The sequence below is a fragment of the Myxocyprinus asiaticus genome, chromosome 39 (assembly GCF_019703515.2).
Source record: "Myxocyprinus asiaticus isolate MX2 ecotype Aquarium Trade chromosome 39, UBuf_Myxa_2, whole genome shotgun sequence".
Classification (NCBI taxonomy): domain Eukaryota; kingdom Metazoa; phylum Chordata; class Actinopteri; order Cypriniformes; family Catostomidae; genus Myxocyprinus; species Myxocyprinus asiaticus.
The window spans coordinates 18,756,663-18,769,487 of NC_059382.1; the positions used below are offsets into that span (position 1 = coordinate 18,756,663).

Sequence of the window (12,825 nt, forward strand, 5' to 3'; positions counted from 1 at the left end):
TTGACATATCAAAGTAACTCAAATGAATCCTTTCTTTACATACTAGTTAGTAACAGTGAATGTTGGCATTAGCACTACTGCAGTTGCTCAATAACGAGTGCAATAAATATCACTCACCACACATTCCTGTCCTCATCCTAAACTCAAGCTTCATTCTTCACCATAATGGTAGCCCCCAAAAATCCAACATAACAGAAACTCTTCTAAATCTTAAAATAGCTAAACATGAAACACTTACAAGTACCCCCTTTATATTTATCTTGCACAAAATTCCATAAAACTTTTAAAATTCCATTTAAAAATGTGCTCTTCCTATCGAGTCCCATGCAAAGCATGCTGGGAACTAGTAATCCCCTGATCAGTTACAGTTACCCAAACAAAAATTATTGATCTATGTCTTAATCTTAATTTCTTTCATGCTTTCATTCCATGTTGATCAATTACAACTCTTTCTCTTTATCCTGTATATTCTTTTGTCTTTCATTGTATAACATTTCCCACAAAACCCTGCTACCAGTTAATTTTAATGATGATGTTATCTTAAGGTAATCATGCAATGATAGGGCAGTTTACAAGTAGCAGAAAGCCATAAAAATTGTCGGTTTTATCAACTGTGTGCTCAAAAACAAGTGGGACACTGACCTAATGCCCTGCCACCCTGAAAAGCAAACATATGCTTTTTAATTGTTACTATATAAGCATTTTGTTCAAAATGTAATAACTTGTCTTGCATCTGTTCACATTATGCACTTACACAAACACACACTCCAGCACCCAACCTTCAACCTTTTTTAGGCTCTCATTTAAAATGCAACACAAAAGAGACATAATTATGTCATTGACTGCTATAAATGCCATAAATGTAATATGAATAATTTCTGATGGGCATATTATGCTGCAGGCAGTGGTTCTGTATGCGGGTGCTACAAAAATCCTTAGTTAGGAGCTCCATAAATTGGATAAATCAATAAATGTATATTAACTGCAGAGAAGAAATCAATGGCCTGAAATTGTTGTGACATATTACATTTTTTCTGAAAGATTCCTATTTTTTATATTTCAGATTAGATCACTATATATTCCAAAGCCTTGTTGGCACCCATTGCACCATAAGTAGATCTACTATAGGGTGCAGGAGAGCAAAAAAAATATGCATAAATATGTAACCAAATATTTGGGGGTAGGGGTAAAGAATCTCTCACTGAAAACTCATATTGATCGAATACTAACCTGTGTCCCCCTATATGTCTATGGTGGTTGCAGTCCTAGCTATGCATGGTTTAGCTTGGAAATTTGGGCAGCATTCTGTCATATAGACCTAGCTGCAAATTAATCATCCACAAATAAAATGCTGTAAATGTGCTCAATATCAGCTTGGTAAAAGTTCCCCCTTCTCCATCATCTAAAATTAAACTAAGAGACAGCCGTTTACAGTGTAGCTACATGTCCTCAATCGTTGCTTTAAATTTGTGACACTAGTGTTAGGGAGGGGCATGGTGTTTTTTCTTTTTAGTTAATTTACATCTTTAGTTTGTGAATTAAAGGAATGTTCCGGTTTCAATACAAGATAACCTCAAATTACCACATATTATAATTTCAACTCGTCCCTTGAAAAAAAAGGCACAGAAAGGCACTTCCAATAGAAGTGAATGGGGATAGTCCATAAAGGCTAAAGGGATAGTTTGCCCAAAAATGAAAATTCTCTCATAATTTACTCACCCTCACGCTATCTCAGATGTGTATGACTTTCTTTCTTCTGCAGAACACAAATTAACAATATCTCAGCTCTGCTGGTCCATACAATGCACGTGAATGGTGGCCAGAACTTTAAAGCTCCAAAAAGCACATAAATGCATCATACAATTAACCTATACGACTCCAGTGGTTAAATCGATGTCGTCAGAAGTGATGTGATATGTGTGGGTGAGAAACAGATCAATATCTAAGCATGCTGTTTGTTTTTTTTACTACTGTATAAATCTAATTTCAAACAGCCCTCCTATGCACATTCATAAGAGTTCTTCTGTTTTTTTGCTGATTTGCATTCTTTGTGCATATCGCCAACCAACTGGGCTATTGTGCAAATATGATTTATTTGTGCTGCGTCCAAATATCCATACTTCTCTACTATATAGAATGCCAAAATAGTATGCCAATGGAGTAGTATATCCAAATCCACGGTGTGAAGCAGTAAGCGAGAAATACCCGGATGACTTACTATTTTCGGCGAGACTCTGAAGTGCAGATAGACTGGACACTTAACGATCCCATAATCCCTCAGGAGCTGAGACGACATCACGTTCAAAATGCTGGTTTTAAAAGAACGGCAATTAACTGCCAGTCAGATGGCTCTTCTCAAATGTAAGTGCTACATATACCAAGATAATTGTTCTGTGTGCTTATATAGTGCTTGTTTAACAAAACCAGGGCAGATAATTTTCGTTGTTGTTGTTCTTAGGTCATGTATGCGGGTCACGGGTCAATGCCCAAGTCCCCGGATGAAGTATGTCCGAAATCAATTCATACAACCCGCATGCTTGCTACTTGCACGCATACCTAAAAGAACATACGGTGTAGAAAATGTTTCATTTGTCTCGTTTACATTACGAATTAATGATGCTAATGCACTAACATGCTACACGAGGCCATAATATGCACCGGTTACACTCTGTTATTGTGATTTATGATGACACTGATACTACTGCAAATATGAGTGTATAAAAGTGTTAATGTGCAGAACAAAGATAAAACAATGATGATAGAGGCATATCTTACTTCAAACAAATGTGTGAATGGCTTTTGCTGCGGATGGCACATGTGTGAATGGGCACTTGAGAGTTCTTTTGTAGATTTGATTCCTTTAGTAGACTTAAAAAAAAATTAAAAAAAATCACTTGACATGGTCTTGGAAAATATCTCTAAGCAAACCATCGTACAGATGTAGGTACATTTGCACCAGCTCACTAATAACTCTGCACATCCATTTGCTCATGATAACTCATTTTGACTCACTGAACAACATAAACAGAACTAGGCATCGGCCTCAATGTAGGTGGAGCTGCAGGTCACACCTACCGATGATGTAGACCAATGGCAATAAGAAGGTGTTTAGCAGCCGATACGAATTTTCCTAAAAGTTCGCCCAGTGAGCTGTTACGAACCACCGAAACGAACGCAATAAAAACATCTTTTCGGCCAGATTTTGTTCTAAATGACGTCACACCCGTTCGTCCTTCGATTTCGTAGTAAGTATATCGAGGCCTTAAATGATTAGATAATTTTTGGGTGAACTATCCCTTTAATAATAATCACAGTTTCAAAACAAGGTGTAAAAATTAGCTATAGGTGCTGCTAACATGATTTAAGTGCGATAAAATAAGTAATTGCCAGCGTTACAGCGTTAACCAGATTACATGGTTCACAACATTACGTCGTTTTAACAAAGTAACAACGTTGGATATAATTTACAAAAATTATCTAGTAAGCAATTTTATCACACTAAAATTATGTTAACAAGTATAATGTCTGAAACAATACGTATTTAATGTTAATGGACTGGCACCATTCACTTTCACTGAATGTGTTATATATATATATATATATGGTGTTATAAATATTTTTATGGTAATCAACACTATGACACAAATTCTGTCGATTAAATTAACTTGTATTGAACCACGAACATTCGAGACTGGAATTAGAGACACAAAAACAGTTTGATTGCAGTCTCAAAAAAACGCTACAAGCAGTTATAGTTTCGGCAACTCTGCTCTTGACGCCACTTACGTCATAAATCAAATGGCTAGTTAAGTGGAAGTAAATTACGTCACAATGCTCTTAACTTACGTGGTCTGCATTCCTTTCGTTCCCCGGCTGCAGAGCTGCGCGAGAGGACATCGTCCCTGGAGCTTCAGCCTACAGCAACACTGAATTAATTTCAGCGACCCGCTGTATATTTACTAATTGAATCAGCACCGACAGCAGTCATAGACCCCTTCGCAGCCGAGCCAGTATCGCGAAGCTATCGCTGCCCTCTCCAGCCACCAGTAAAGCTCACACGATCCTCATTTTCGATCAAGTTTACTGGATGGCACGTATAATACTGGTGATTGAGGCCAAAGATATGAAAGGGCTATATGATGCTCATGTCTGCGATGTTTTGGCTAGCCGGAACAACAGATCATTTTCTCCTTAACTAGTGTCCCCATATCATGTCCATATGAAGCACCGATTAAACCCCGTGAGATTGTAGATCAAGAGGCCGAAAGAAAACAAAAGAGGAACAGAAAAAATGAGAGAAAACAGAACTACCAGATCGTCATTTTTTTTTTTTTTTTTGTACAGCCAGCTTTTTTCAATGAGTCGGTGTTGTCCAGAGCAAAGAAAAAAGAAAAAGAAAAAAACACTCCCACGGACGCAATGTCCCCTTCAAAGAGCCATCTGTGTACATTTCCAGGAAAAAAATATTAATGAATAAATAATAACACCCTGAAACAGCGGATACAGTACAAAACACAGTATATTACGGGTCTCTCGAGCTCAGTTCCGCCGTGTTTAGAAACCCTCCAAAGGCCAACGAACAATTCCCTTTTGGAAGAAACGGAACGTTTCAATGCTCCCAAACAGTACCAGATTAAAACTGTCCAGTCGCTGTAAAATGTTCATCCCCTGCAGCGTGTGACACTGGCATCAAGGAAGGACGTCAGGAGAAAGAATAGACTGGGCAGGGCTGCGGCGCACGCTCACACACCCTTCCCCCATGGTCCTAAACACACTGTTCATTCATTCATGTAGCAGAGCCAATGTGATGTACAAAACAAGGCTGGCAAAAATGGGCACCGCTCCTCCACCTGGTCGCTGCACGCTAGTACAGCCCAGTACTCGGCACTTAATTTGAAACCTTTATCTACAATGTATCTGTTTAGATGCCATGTGTCTGTAAATGCTGAAGAAGGGTCTGTTTCTCTAAAGTTTTGGAAACGTTTTGTTGATGCTTTTATATTTAATTAAATATCGACCATAAATATTAGCTAATGGATCAGTGGGGGATCTCAAGAGAATGTTATATTGTCCGTGCTAGGAACCAAAAATGAACGTTCCCAGAACGTTTTGGGAACCTAAACTGTTAGCTGGGGGGCCGTTCACACCGAACAGGTTTTGCCGCCTTTTTAGCCAAGACATCCGCTAGTTGACGTCTTCGAACGTTGCACAACGTCACACTGTTTATAGCGTCTCACAGAGGACACTGAGAGTCGCGTTTTTAGACGCTTTGTCAGGATTAAAAACACGTCAACTTTCATCAAACGTCAAAGCCAAAAAACGCTTCTCGAGACACTTGCCTTATGTTCTTTTCGGCCTAGCTTTTTTAGCACAAGAACATGTTTGGTCTGAACGACTCCTTAGAGTTTAGAAATTTTAAGCTTTATTGAAGTACATAGGTCTATGGGAATGCACTGGTGAAATGTTTGAGAACATTTGTAGTCCTGCATTAATTTGAACTAAAATATATATGCTGATGATTTATATTGATTTATAGGGTTCCTTTAGCTCAACCGGTAGAGCATGGTGCACGCTTGTGGAAAAACTAGCTTAAACTGGTAGCTGTGTTTTGGAACATGGTAGCTGGTTTAAGATGGTCATAAGCTAGTCATGAGCTGGTCCAAGCTGGTCATGAGCTGGTCCAAGCTGGTCATGAGCTGGTTGACCAGCTACCATCTTCCAAAAACCAGCTTGACCAGCTTGAGATGGTGTGACCAGCTGGTCTCCCAGCTTGGACCAGCTAATGACCAGCCTGGACCAGATCATGACCAGCTTCGGCCAGCTTATGACTAGCTTAAACCAGCTACTAGCTTAAGCTGTTTTTTCCACCAGCTAGCAACGCCAAGATCATGGTTTCAATTTCCTGGGAACACACAAACTGCTAAAATGTATAGGCCTATATATTGAACGTACACTGGAATTCCCTTTGGATAAAAGTGTCTGCCAAATGCATGTAATGTAAATGTAAATATTAAGGTGTGGCATGGGGGGGCGTGGTCATGTGTCTGTCTGTGGGAGAGGGAAAGCGGTAAGGCTCGTCACCTGGGCTGTAAATACTCGAACACCTGTCTCTCATTATAGTGATGGTGGAGGGAGACCTGATAAGGCTCACCAGAGCGGCAGAGAGGAGGGAGAGACAGGTGTTAGAGTAATTACAGCCCAGGTGACGGGCCTTACCACTTTGCTTCTCCCGCAGACAGACACATGACCACGCCCCCCATACCACGCAAGGTCATATGAATTTATTAGTTTAAGGAATATTTCAACCAAAAATTAAATTTCTCTCATCATTTACTCACCCTTATGCCATCCTAGATGTATTCACAGCCTTTGCTCAATACTTTGTTGAAGCACCTTTGGCACCAATTACAGCCTCAAGTCTTTTTGAGTATGATACTACAAGCTTGGCACACCTATTTTTGGGCAGTTTCTCCCATTCTTTTTCACAGGACCTCTCAAGCTCCATCAGGTTGGATGGGGAGCATCAGTGCACAGCCATTTTCAGATCTCTCCAGAGATGTTCAGTCGGGTTCAAGTCTGGGCTTTGGCTGGGCCACTCAAGGACATTCACAGAGTTGTCCCGTAGCCACTCCTTTGTTATCTTGGCTGTGTGCTTAGGGTCGTTGTCCTGTTGGAAGATGAACCTTCACCCCAGCCTGAGGTCCAGAGCGCTCTGGAGCAGGTTTTCATCAAGGATGTCTCTGTACATTGCTGCGTTCATCTTTCCCTCGATCCTGACTAGTCTCCCAGTTCCTGCCGCTGAAAAACATCCCCACAGCATGATGCTGCCACCACCATGCTTCACTGTAGGAATGGTATTGGCCAGGTGATGAGCGGTGCCTGGTTTCCTCCAGACATGATGCTTGCCATTCAGGCCAAAGAGTTAAATCTTTGTTTCTCATGGTCTGAGAGTCCTTCAGGTGCCTTTTGGCAAACTCCAGGCAGGCTGACATGTGCCTTTTACTGAGGAGTGGCTTCCATCTGGCCACTCTACCATGCAGGCCTGATTGGTGGAGTGCTGCAGAGATGGTTGTTCTTCTGGAAGGTTCTCCTCTCTCCACAGAGAAATGCTGGAGCTCTGTCAGAGTGACCATCAGGTTCTTGGTCACCTCCCTGACTAAGGCCCTTCTCCCCCGATCACTCAGTTTGGCCGGGCGGCCAGCTCTAGGAAGAGTCCTGGTGGTTCCAAACTTCTTCCATTTACGGATGATGGAGGCCACTGTGCTCATTGGGACATTCAATTCTGCAGATATTTTTCTGTACCCTTTCCCAGATCTGTGCCTCGATACAATCCTGTCTTGGAGGTCTACAGACAATTCCTTGGACTTCATGGCTTGGTTTGTGCTCTGACATGCACTGTTAACTGTGGGACCTTATATAGACAGGTGTGTACCTTTCCAAATCATGTCCAATCAACTGAATTTACCACAGGTGGACTCCAATCAAGTTGTAGAAACATCTCAAAGATGATCAGTGGAAACAGGTGGCACCTGAGCTCAATTTTGAGTGTCATGGCAAAGGCTGTAAATACTTATGTATGTGATTTTTTTTTCTTTCATTTTTCATTTTTAATAAATTTGCAAAGATTTCAAACAAACTTCTTTCATGTTGTCATTATGGGGTATTGTTTGTAGAATCTTGAGGAAAATAATGAATTTAATCCATTTTGGAATAAGGCTGTAACATAACAAAATGTGGAAAAAGTGAAGCGCTGTGAATACTTTCCGGATGCACTGTAAGTAACTCCAGTTGTTAAATTAATGTCTTCAGAAGTGAGATGATAGGTGTGGGTGAGAAACAGATCAATATTTAAGACATTTCTCACTATAAATTCTCCACCCTGCTCAGTCAATCTTCACTTTAACTTTCACTTTTACATTCTTCTTCTTGTGTTTTTGGTAATTCACATTCTTCATGCATATCGCCCCCTACTGGGCATGGAGTAGAATTTCTAGCATAAAAGGACTTAGAGTAAATATTTATCTGTTTCTCTACTACACCTATCATATTACTTCTAAAGACATGGATTAAAACATTGAAGTCGTATGGATTACTTTTATGATGCCTTTATGTGCATTTTGGAGCATCAAAATTTTGGTGCACATTCACTTGCATTGTATGGACCAACAGAGCTGAAATATTCTTCTAAATATCTTAATTTGTGTTCTGCAGAAGAAAGAAAGTTATACACATCTGGGATGGCCTGAGGGTGAGTGAATGATAAAATGATGAGAATTTTCATTTTGGGGTGAACTATGCCTTTACATTATTTCAGTCATGACAACTCAGAAAGATTTGGCATGTTAATGTGGGTATGACATATTGACAGGACTTTTGTCTTGGTGGACTAGATCTGCTACACTGCTGCAGCAGGGCAAGTATGGTGACCTGCAACAGCTGGAACATACACAGACATGCTGACTAAGCATGTGGACATGCTGCTGCTGCTGTGCAAACAAAACGCAAGACATGCTGCATCGATTTGTCATCATAGGTGCATGTAGGTTATGCTGCTGCATAATTAAACATACCTAAAATCCCCATGTAGCAGATCTAGACAAGTGCAGCTGAGAAGGTGGAGGGTTTAAATGTTCAGCCGCTGTGTTATGAATAAGTCAAAGTTATTTTACGCAGGGCAATCAGTAATTTTTTATTTATGTCGTTTGGACTTACACTGACACCTAGTGGCATGGATGCAGCAGCATCATTCAAATGCAATAGTTTTCTGTTACCACTGCCATTGTAGAAATTAATTAATCACTGGCAGAAATGGTTAATTTAATCCATGAGTGAAAGTGTCCAATAACAGGGTGGTTACTGAGATTAAGCAAGTAGTATTTGACTGGTCATGTGATTTTAACATGGCAGCCCACATGAGGGGACCCTCTCCATGTAAAACGAAATTGCTTTTAAAAGGTCCCTGATATGACTGGAGTCCTCATCTCATTCTCATGATTTTATACATATGTTTCAAAATTACTATTCATTTCCATAGGAATACAACTTTTTTTAATGCAGAAAACATACAGAAAGGCTATTCCATATTGTAGAATGCATCTAAACGCATTCAGCGGGAGACACCAATGTAAACATGGAGACAGTGCGTAACAGCGAAACCCGTCGGGTTAGCACACGTTGATGGAAAAACACATTTAATCAAGAGAAGGTGATGAAAGACAACTGGTGAGTATGTGACCTGATCCCAATTGCCGAACGACTATATTTAGCCTACTGAATGTCAATATTGTTGTTCACAAGCAGAAACTGCTACATTTCTTGGATTATGCAGGACATTAGAGTAAAAAACCTTAAGTGTCCAGTCCTCTTGACAATATTTCAGTATCCTTCCAAATTACTAGAGCAAGGCTTTCATTTATCTCAATTGCACCATCTATTGGTTGATAATGAGTAGTACAATAAATGTACTCAATTTGTCAGACTGACTACAGTTTTTACATAATTGTGGGCAGGTATGGAAAAGCTGGGAAACTAGCAGAAAACAGTAGAAAAACAACTAAGAACTACATCTGCTTGTAACCAGTACCTCACTACACACAGATTGACTAAATGCTTTATTTTGGGAAAGCTTAAAAAGTGTAGTGCTGAAGGTCTTGAGAACAACTGATTTTAGATAAAGCATAGATATCAGTACAAAATATTAAGAATTAAAACTGTTTTCATTCACTTGGTCTAATGGGTTCTTTGAATTGTCCCTTTTGTGTCTATTGTGTGTCTTTTAACTCCCCCAAGCTTACCTTAGGTGTAATTGTTTGTGCATCTATGTGGTTTAGAAGAATCTTTTTTCTTTTCCTTAAAAGGATGCATCTGACGTCACAGATGGGGCCTTTTAACCTCAGTTGTTCTGCTGACAGGCCATTTTTCAAGTTCTGTTGTTGTGATATTATAATCCTGGGATATTTGATTTCAAAATGATTTGTACAGTATTTTTTGTGTTGCATGTGGTTCTCAGCTCTTTTTGCTGGTAAGTTTTGCCATAATTTGATATTTTTTTATTTGATACATAGTTTTCATTTTATTTTCACACTTGTAAACAAATAATAAAAAAGGGTGGCTAAGAATGAACATTAAACTGTTTGATTTTAAAATATTGCATCTCAGGATAAGAGCATCAAAAAAACTTTCTTATTGCATTTATTATCCATTCTCCCTCTTAACTCACAGACTGTCTAAAATGAAAATGAGAACAAGAGAATGTACATTTATTATTACTTCCAGTTTCACGTTGTGTAACAATCTGATTTGTGGCTTTCTTTAGGTCTTGTGGATCACATAATTTTATAATATTTTGGCCTCTGACAATGGTTTTGGCTCCCATCACAGTGGTTGATGCTTGTCCTAATCCCTGCAAATGTGAAGAGACTGCTACTATTATCTGTTCGGAAAGAAAACTTCTGGAGATCCCTCATCTCCCTGAGGGTACCAAGATATTGTATGCTACACATAATTTTATCCAGGCTCTCCCTAGAGAAGGTTTGGAAGAATTGACACTTCTCGATCTCACCAAGAATCACTTAAATTTGTCACTGACTTCTGAAACCATTTGGCAGAACATGAGTAATCTTACCAAGCTATTTCTGAGTGGAAATGATCTTCATACATTAACGCCAGGACAATTTCATGGACTAGTAAATCTTCAAGTGTTAGACCTCAGTAACAACTACATTAAGACTTTTCCTCGGAAGCTTCTTTATGGTCTGAACAGCCTTCAAACCCTTAATATGAATTTTAACCAAATATTCCGTTTATCCTGTGGAGTCCTGGATGGAGCTCCTGCTCTTATGGACCTCCAACTAAAGAGTAATAATATTGAAATGATAGAGTTAGATGTATTTGAAAACAGCACCAACCTAGCTAAAGTCTATCTCTCTAAAAATAATTTGAAACATGTAGGCTATGGGAGTTTCAGGGGTGCCAATGCGCTGGAACAATTTGATCTTAGTCGAAATGGGCTCACTGGCATACCTATTGGTGTCCTACAGGACACCCCAAACCTCACTAGCCTCCAGCTTCAGAAAAATAATATAACTTATGTTCCTGATTATGTTTTCTCTGAGATTCCTGCGTTGAAGCATTTGGACTTGAGTCATAATGCTCTTGTTTCTTTGACTGACGGTTCCCTAAGAGGACTTTCCCAGCTAGGTGCATTGGATTTGAGTTTCAATCAGTTGCAGTCCCTAACTTCACAAGTGTTTCAAGACTTGGGGAAACTCGAGAACCTTAACTTGTATCACAATCATCTGATGTCACTTCCGAATGGTGTGTTCAACAGTTTAAGTAGGATAACAGATCTCCAGTTGGATAGCAATAATATCTCTGCAATCCCACCAGACCTATTTCATCCACTTTCAGTATTATGTGATCTACATTTGGATAACAATCACATTTCTGAGCTCGACTCGGACACATTTATGAAGTTGGGAAAACTTAAGTATCTTGACCTCAGCAACAATAACCTTGTGAGGATTCCAATGCACCTCTTCCAAAAGACACATAATTTGAGGGATCTAAATCTGGAGAAAAATAATATCAACTTGATTTTCAAATCATCCTTTGGAGGACTGGGAAGACTGCGCACTCTGAGGCTCAGCAACAACCACCTGTCAAGTCTCCAACCAGAGCTACTGACAACTCTAAATAGTTTAAGGGAGTTATGGCTTAGTGAAAATCAGATAAAAACCATCCCAAATGGCTTTTTTATTCAACTTAAAAACTTGAGGATTCTCGATTTGTCCAACAATAACCTGCATTCCGTGTCCTCTGATATCTTCAAAGATATGTTCACATTGAAAAAGCTAGATCTGAGCTTCAATAAACTTGACAAGCTTCCGGATGACTTCTTCACAGCCTTGAGAAATCTTCAAAGGCTCCACCTGCAAAACAACCGGCTCACACAATTACCCACCAAAGTGTTTTCTGTTCTAACCAATTTGAAAGAGCTCCATTTGGACAATAACCTGCTCCTTCACTTTGATCCTGCACAATTTGAAGGCTTAGTGAATTTAAGAGAACTCAATATTAAAAATAATCAACTGCGCTCAATAGAAAATGGGACACTGATGCCTTTAAAAACCCTAAAACACATTGATCTTGATGGGAATCCGTGGGATTGCTCTTGTAAGTCCATTCTGTATATAAGTCAGTGGTTCAACAACAATGCTAGGTTGGTAAAAACTAGACCCTTGTGCAGCTCTGGTGGAGGTAGAGATCTTTCCTATCCAGCTAAATTTCCATTATCATTATCTGAGCATTGCACAAGTTCTGCCTGTTTTTCTATACACATGCATAAAGTGGAACTACTAACAATTCTCATCGCTTTCTCCCTGTCTTTTAATTTCTTATGAAAACTTCACCATTTGGATTGCTGTGCAATGCTAGCATGCCAGCCTCATGCGTGGTTAAAGTGTCAAGAAAAAAAAAAAAACAGCCACTGCTTGTGTGTGAATTAGGTATGCATTCGCATTTGTACATACATAGAACGCCAATGCTTGCATCAGAGAAAACATTTACAAGGCAATGTTCCATAAAACACTGAAAATATGATGTACAGTATCTGAGATTTAATGCTATACCTTACTATTCTTTCAAATAAACTACTTTCACAAATATTTATAGACTCTTTACTTCTCAGAAAGAGAAAGTGTGCTACAGGATTAAGAGTTTTAATGAGGCCACATGCTGAGGTTGTTAGAGGGGAATTCCACTTACTAATTGGAATCACTCAGGTTGTTTCGAAGAACCATAAATTGATCTCAAGGCCAGGATGTA

At 39.4% G+C, this 12,825-nt stretch overlaps 2 protein-coding genes across 6 annotated transcripts in view; one reads left to right on the forward strand and one right to left on the reverse strand.

Annotated features, from left to right (window-relative positions):
* The window catches only part of LOC127429833 (MAP/microtubule affinity-regulating kinase 4-like), a 64,905-nt gene extending 60,152 nt beyond the window's left edge, over positions 1-4,753 (reverse strand). For 2 of the 5 annotated variants that reach the window (XM_051679091.1, XM_051679097.1), the window contains exons 1-2: positions 3,847-4,724; positions 2,776-2,868 (exon numbers count right to left, since the gene is read on the reverse strand). In XM_051679091.1, coding sequence (XP_051535051.1) covers positions 2,776-2,868; positions 3,847-3,897 — 144 coding nt within the window. In that variant the 5' untranslated portion in view covers positions 3,898-4,724. Of the gene's footprint in view, positions 1-2,775; positions 2,869-3,846 lie in introns of all 5 variants that reach the window. The other 3 variants (XM_051679094.1, XM_051679093.1, XM_051679092.1) reach the window with 3 other exon arrangements.
* Positions 4,754-9,913: 5,160 nt separating this feature from the next.
* On the forward strand, positions 9,914-12,609 carry LOC127429834 (leucine-rich repeat-containing protein 15-like). Its single transcript, XM_051679098.1, has 2 exons — positions 9,914-10,021; positions 10,316-12,609. The coding sequence occupies exons 1-2, from the start codon at positions 9,969-9,971 to the stop codon at positions 12,399-12,401; spliced, it is 2,139 nt and encodes a 712-aa protein (XP_051535058.1). The 5' UTR covers positions 9,914-9,968; the 3' UTR covers positions 12,402-12,609.
* The last annotated feature ends 216 nt before the right edge of the window (positions 12,610-12,825 follow it).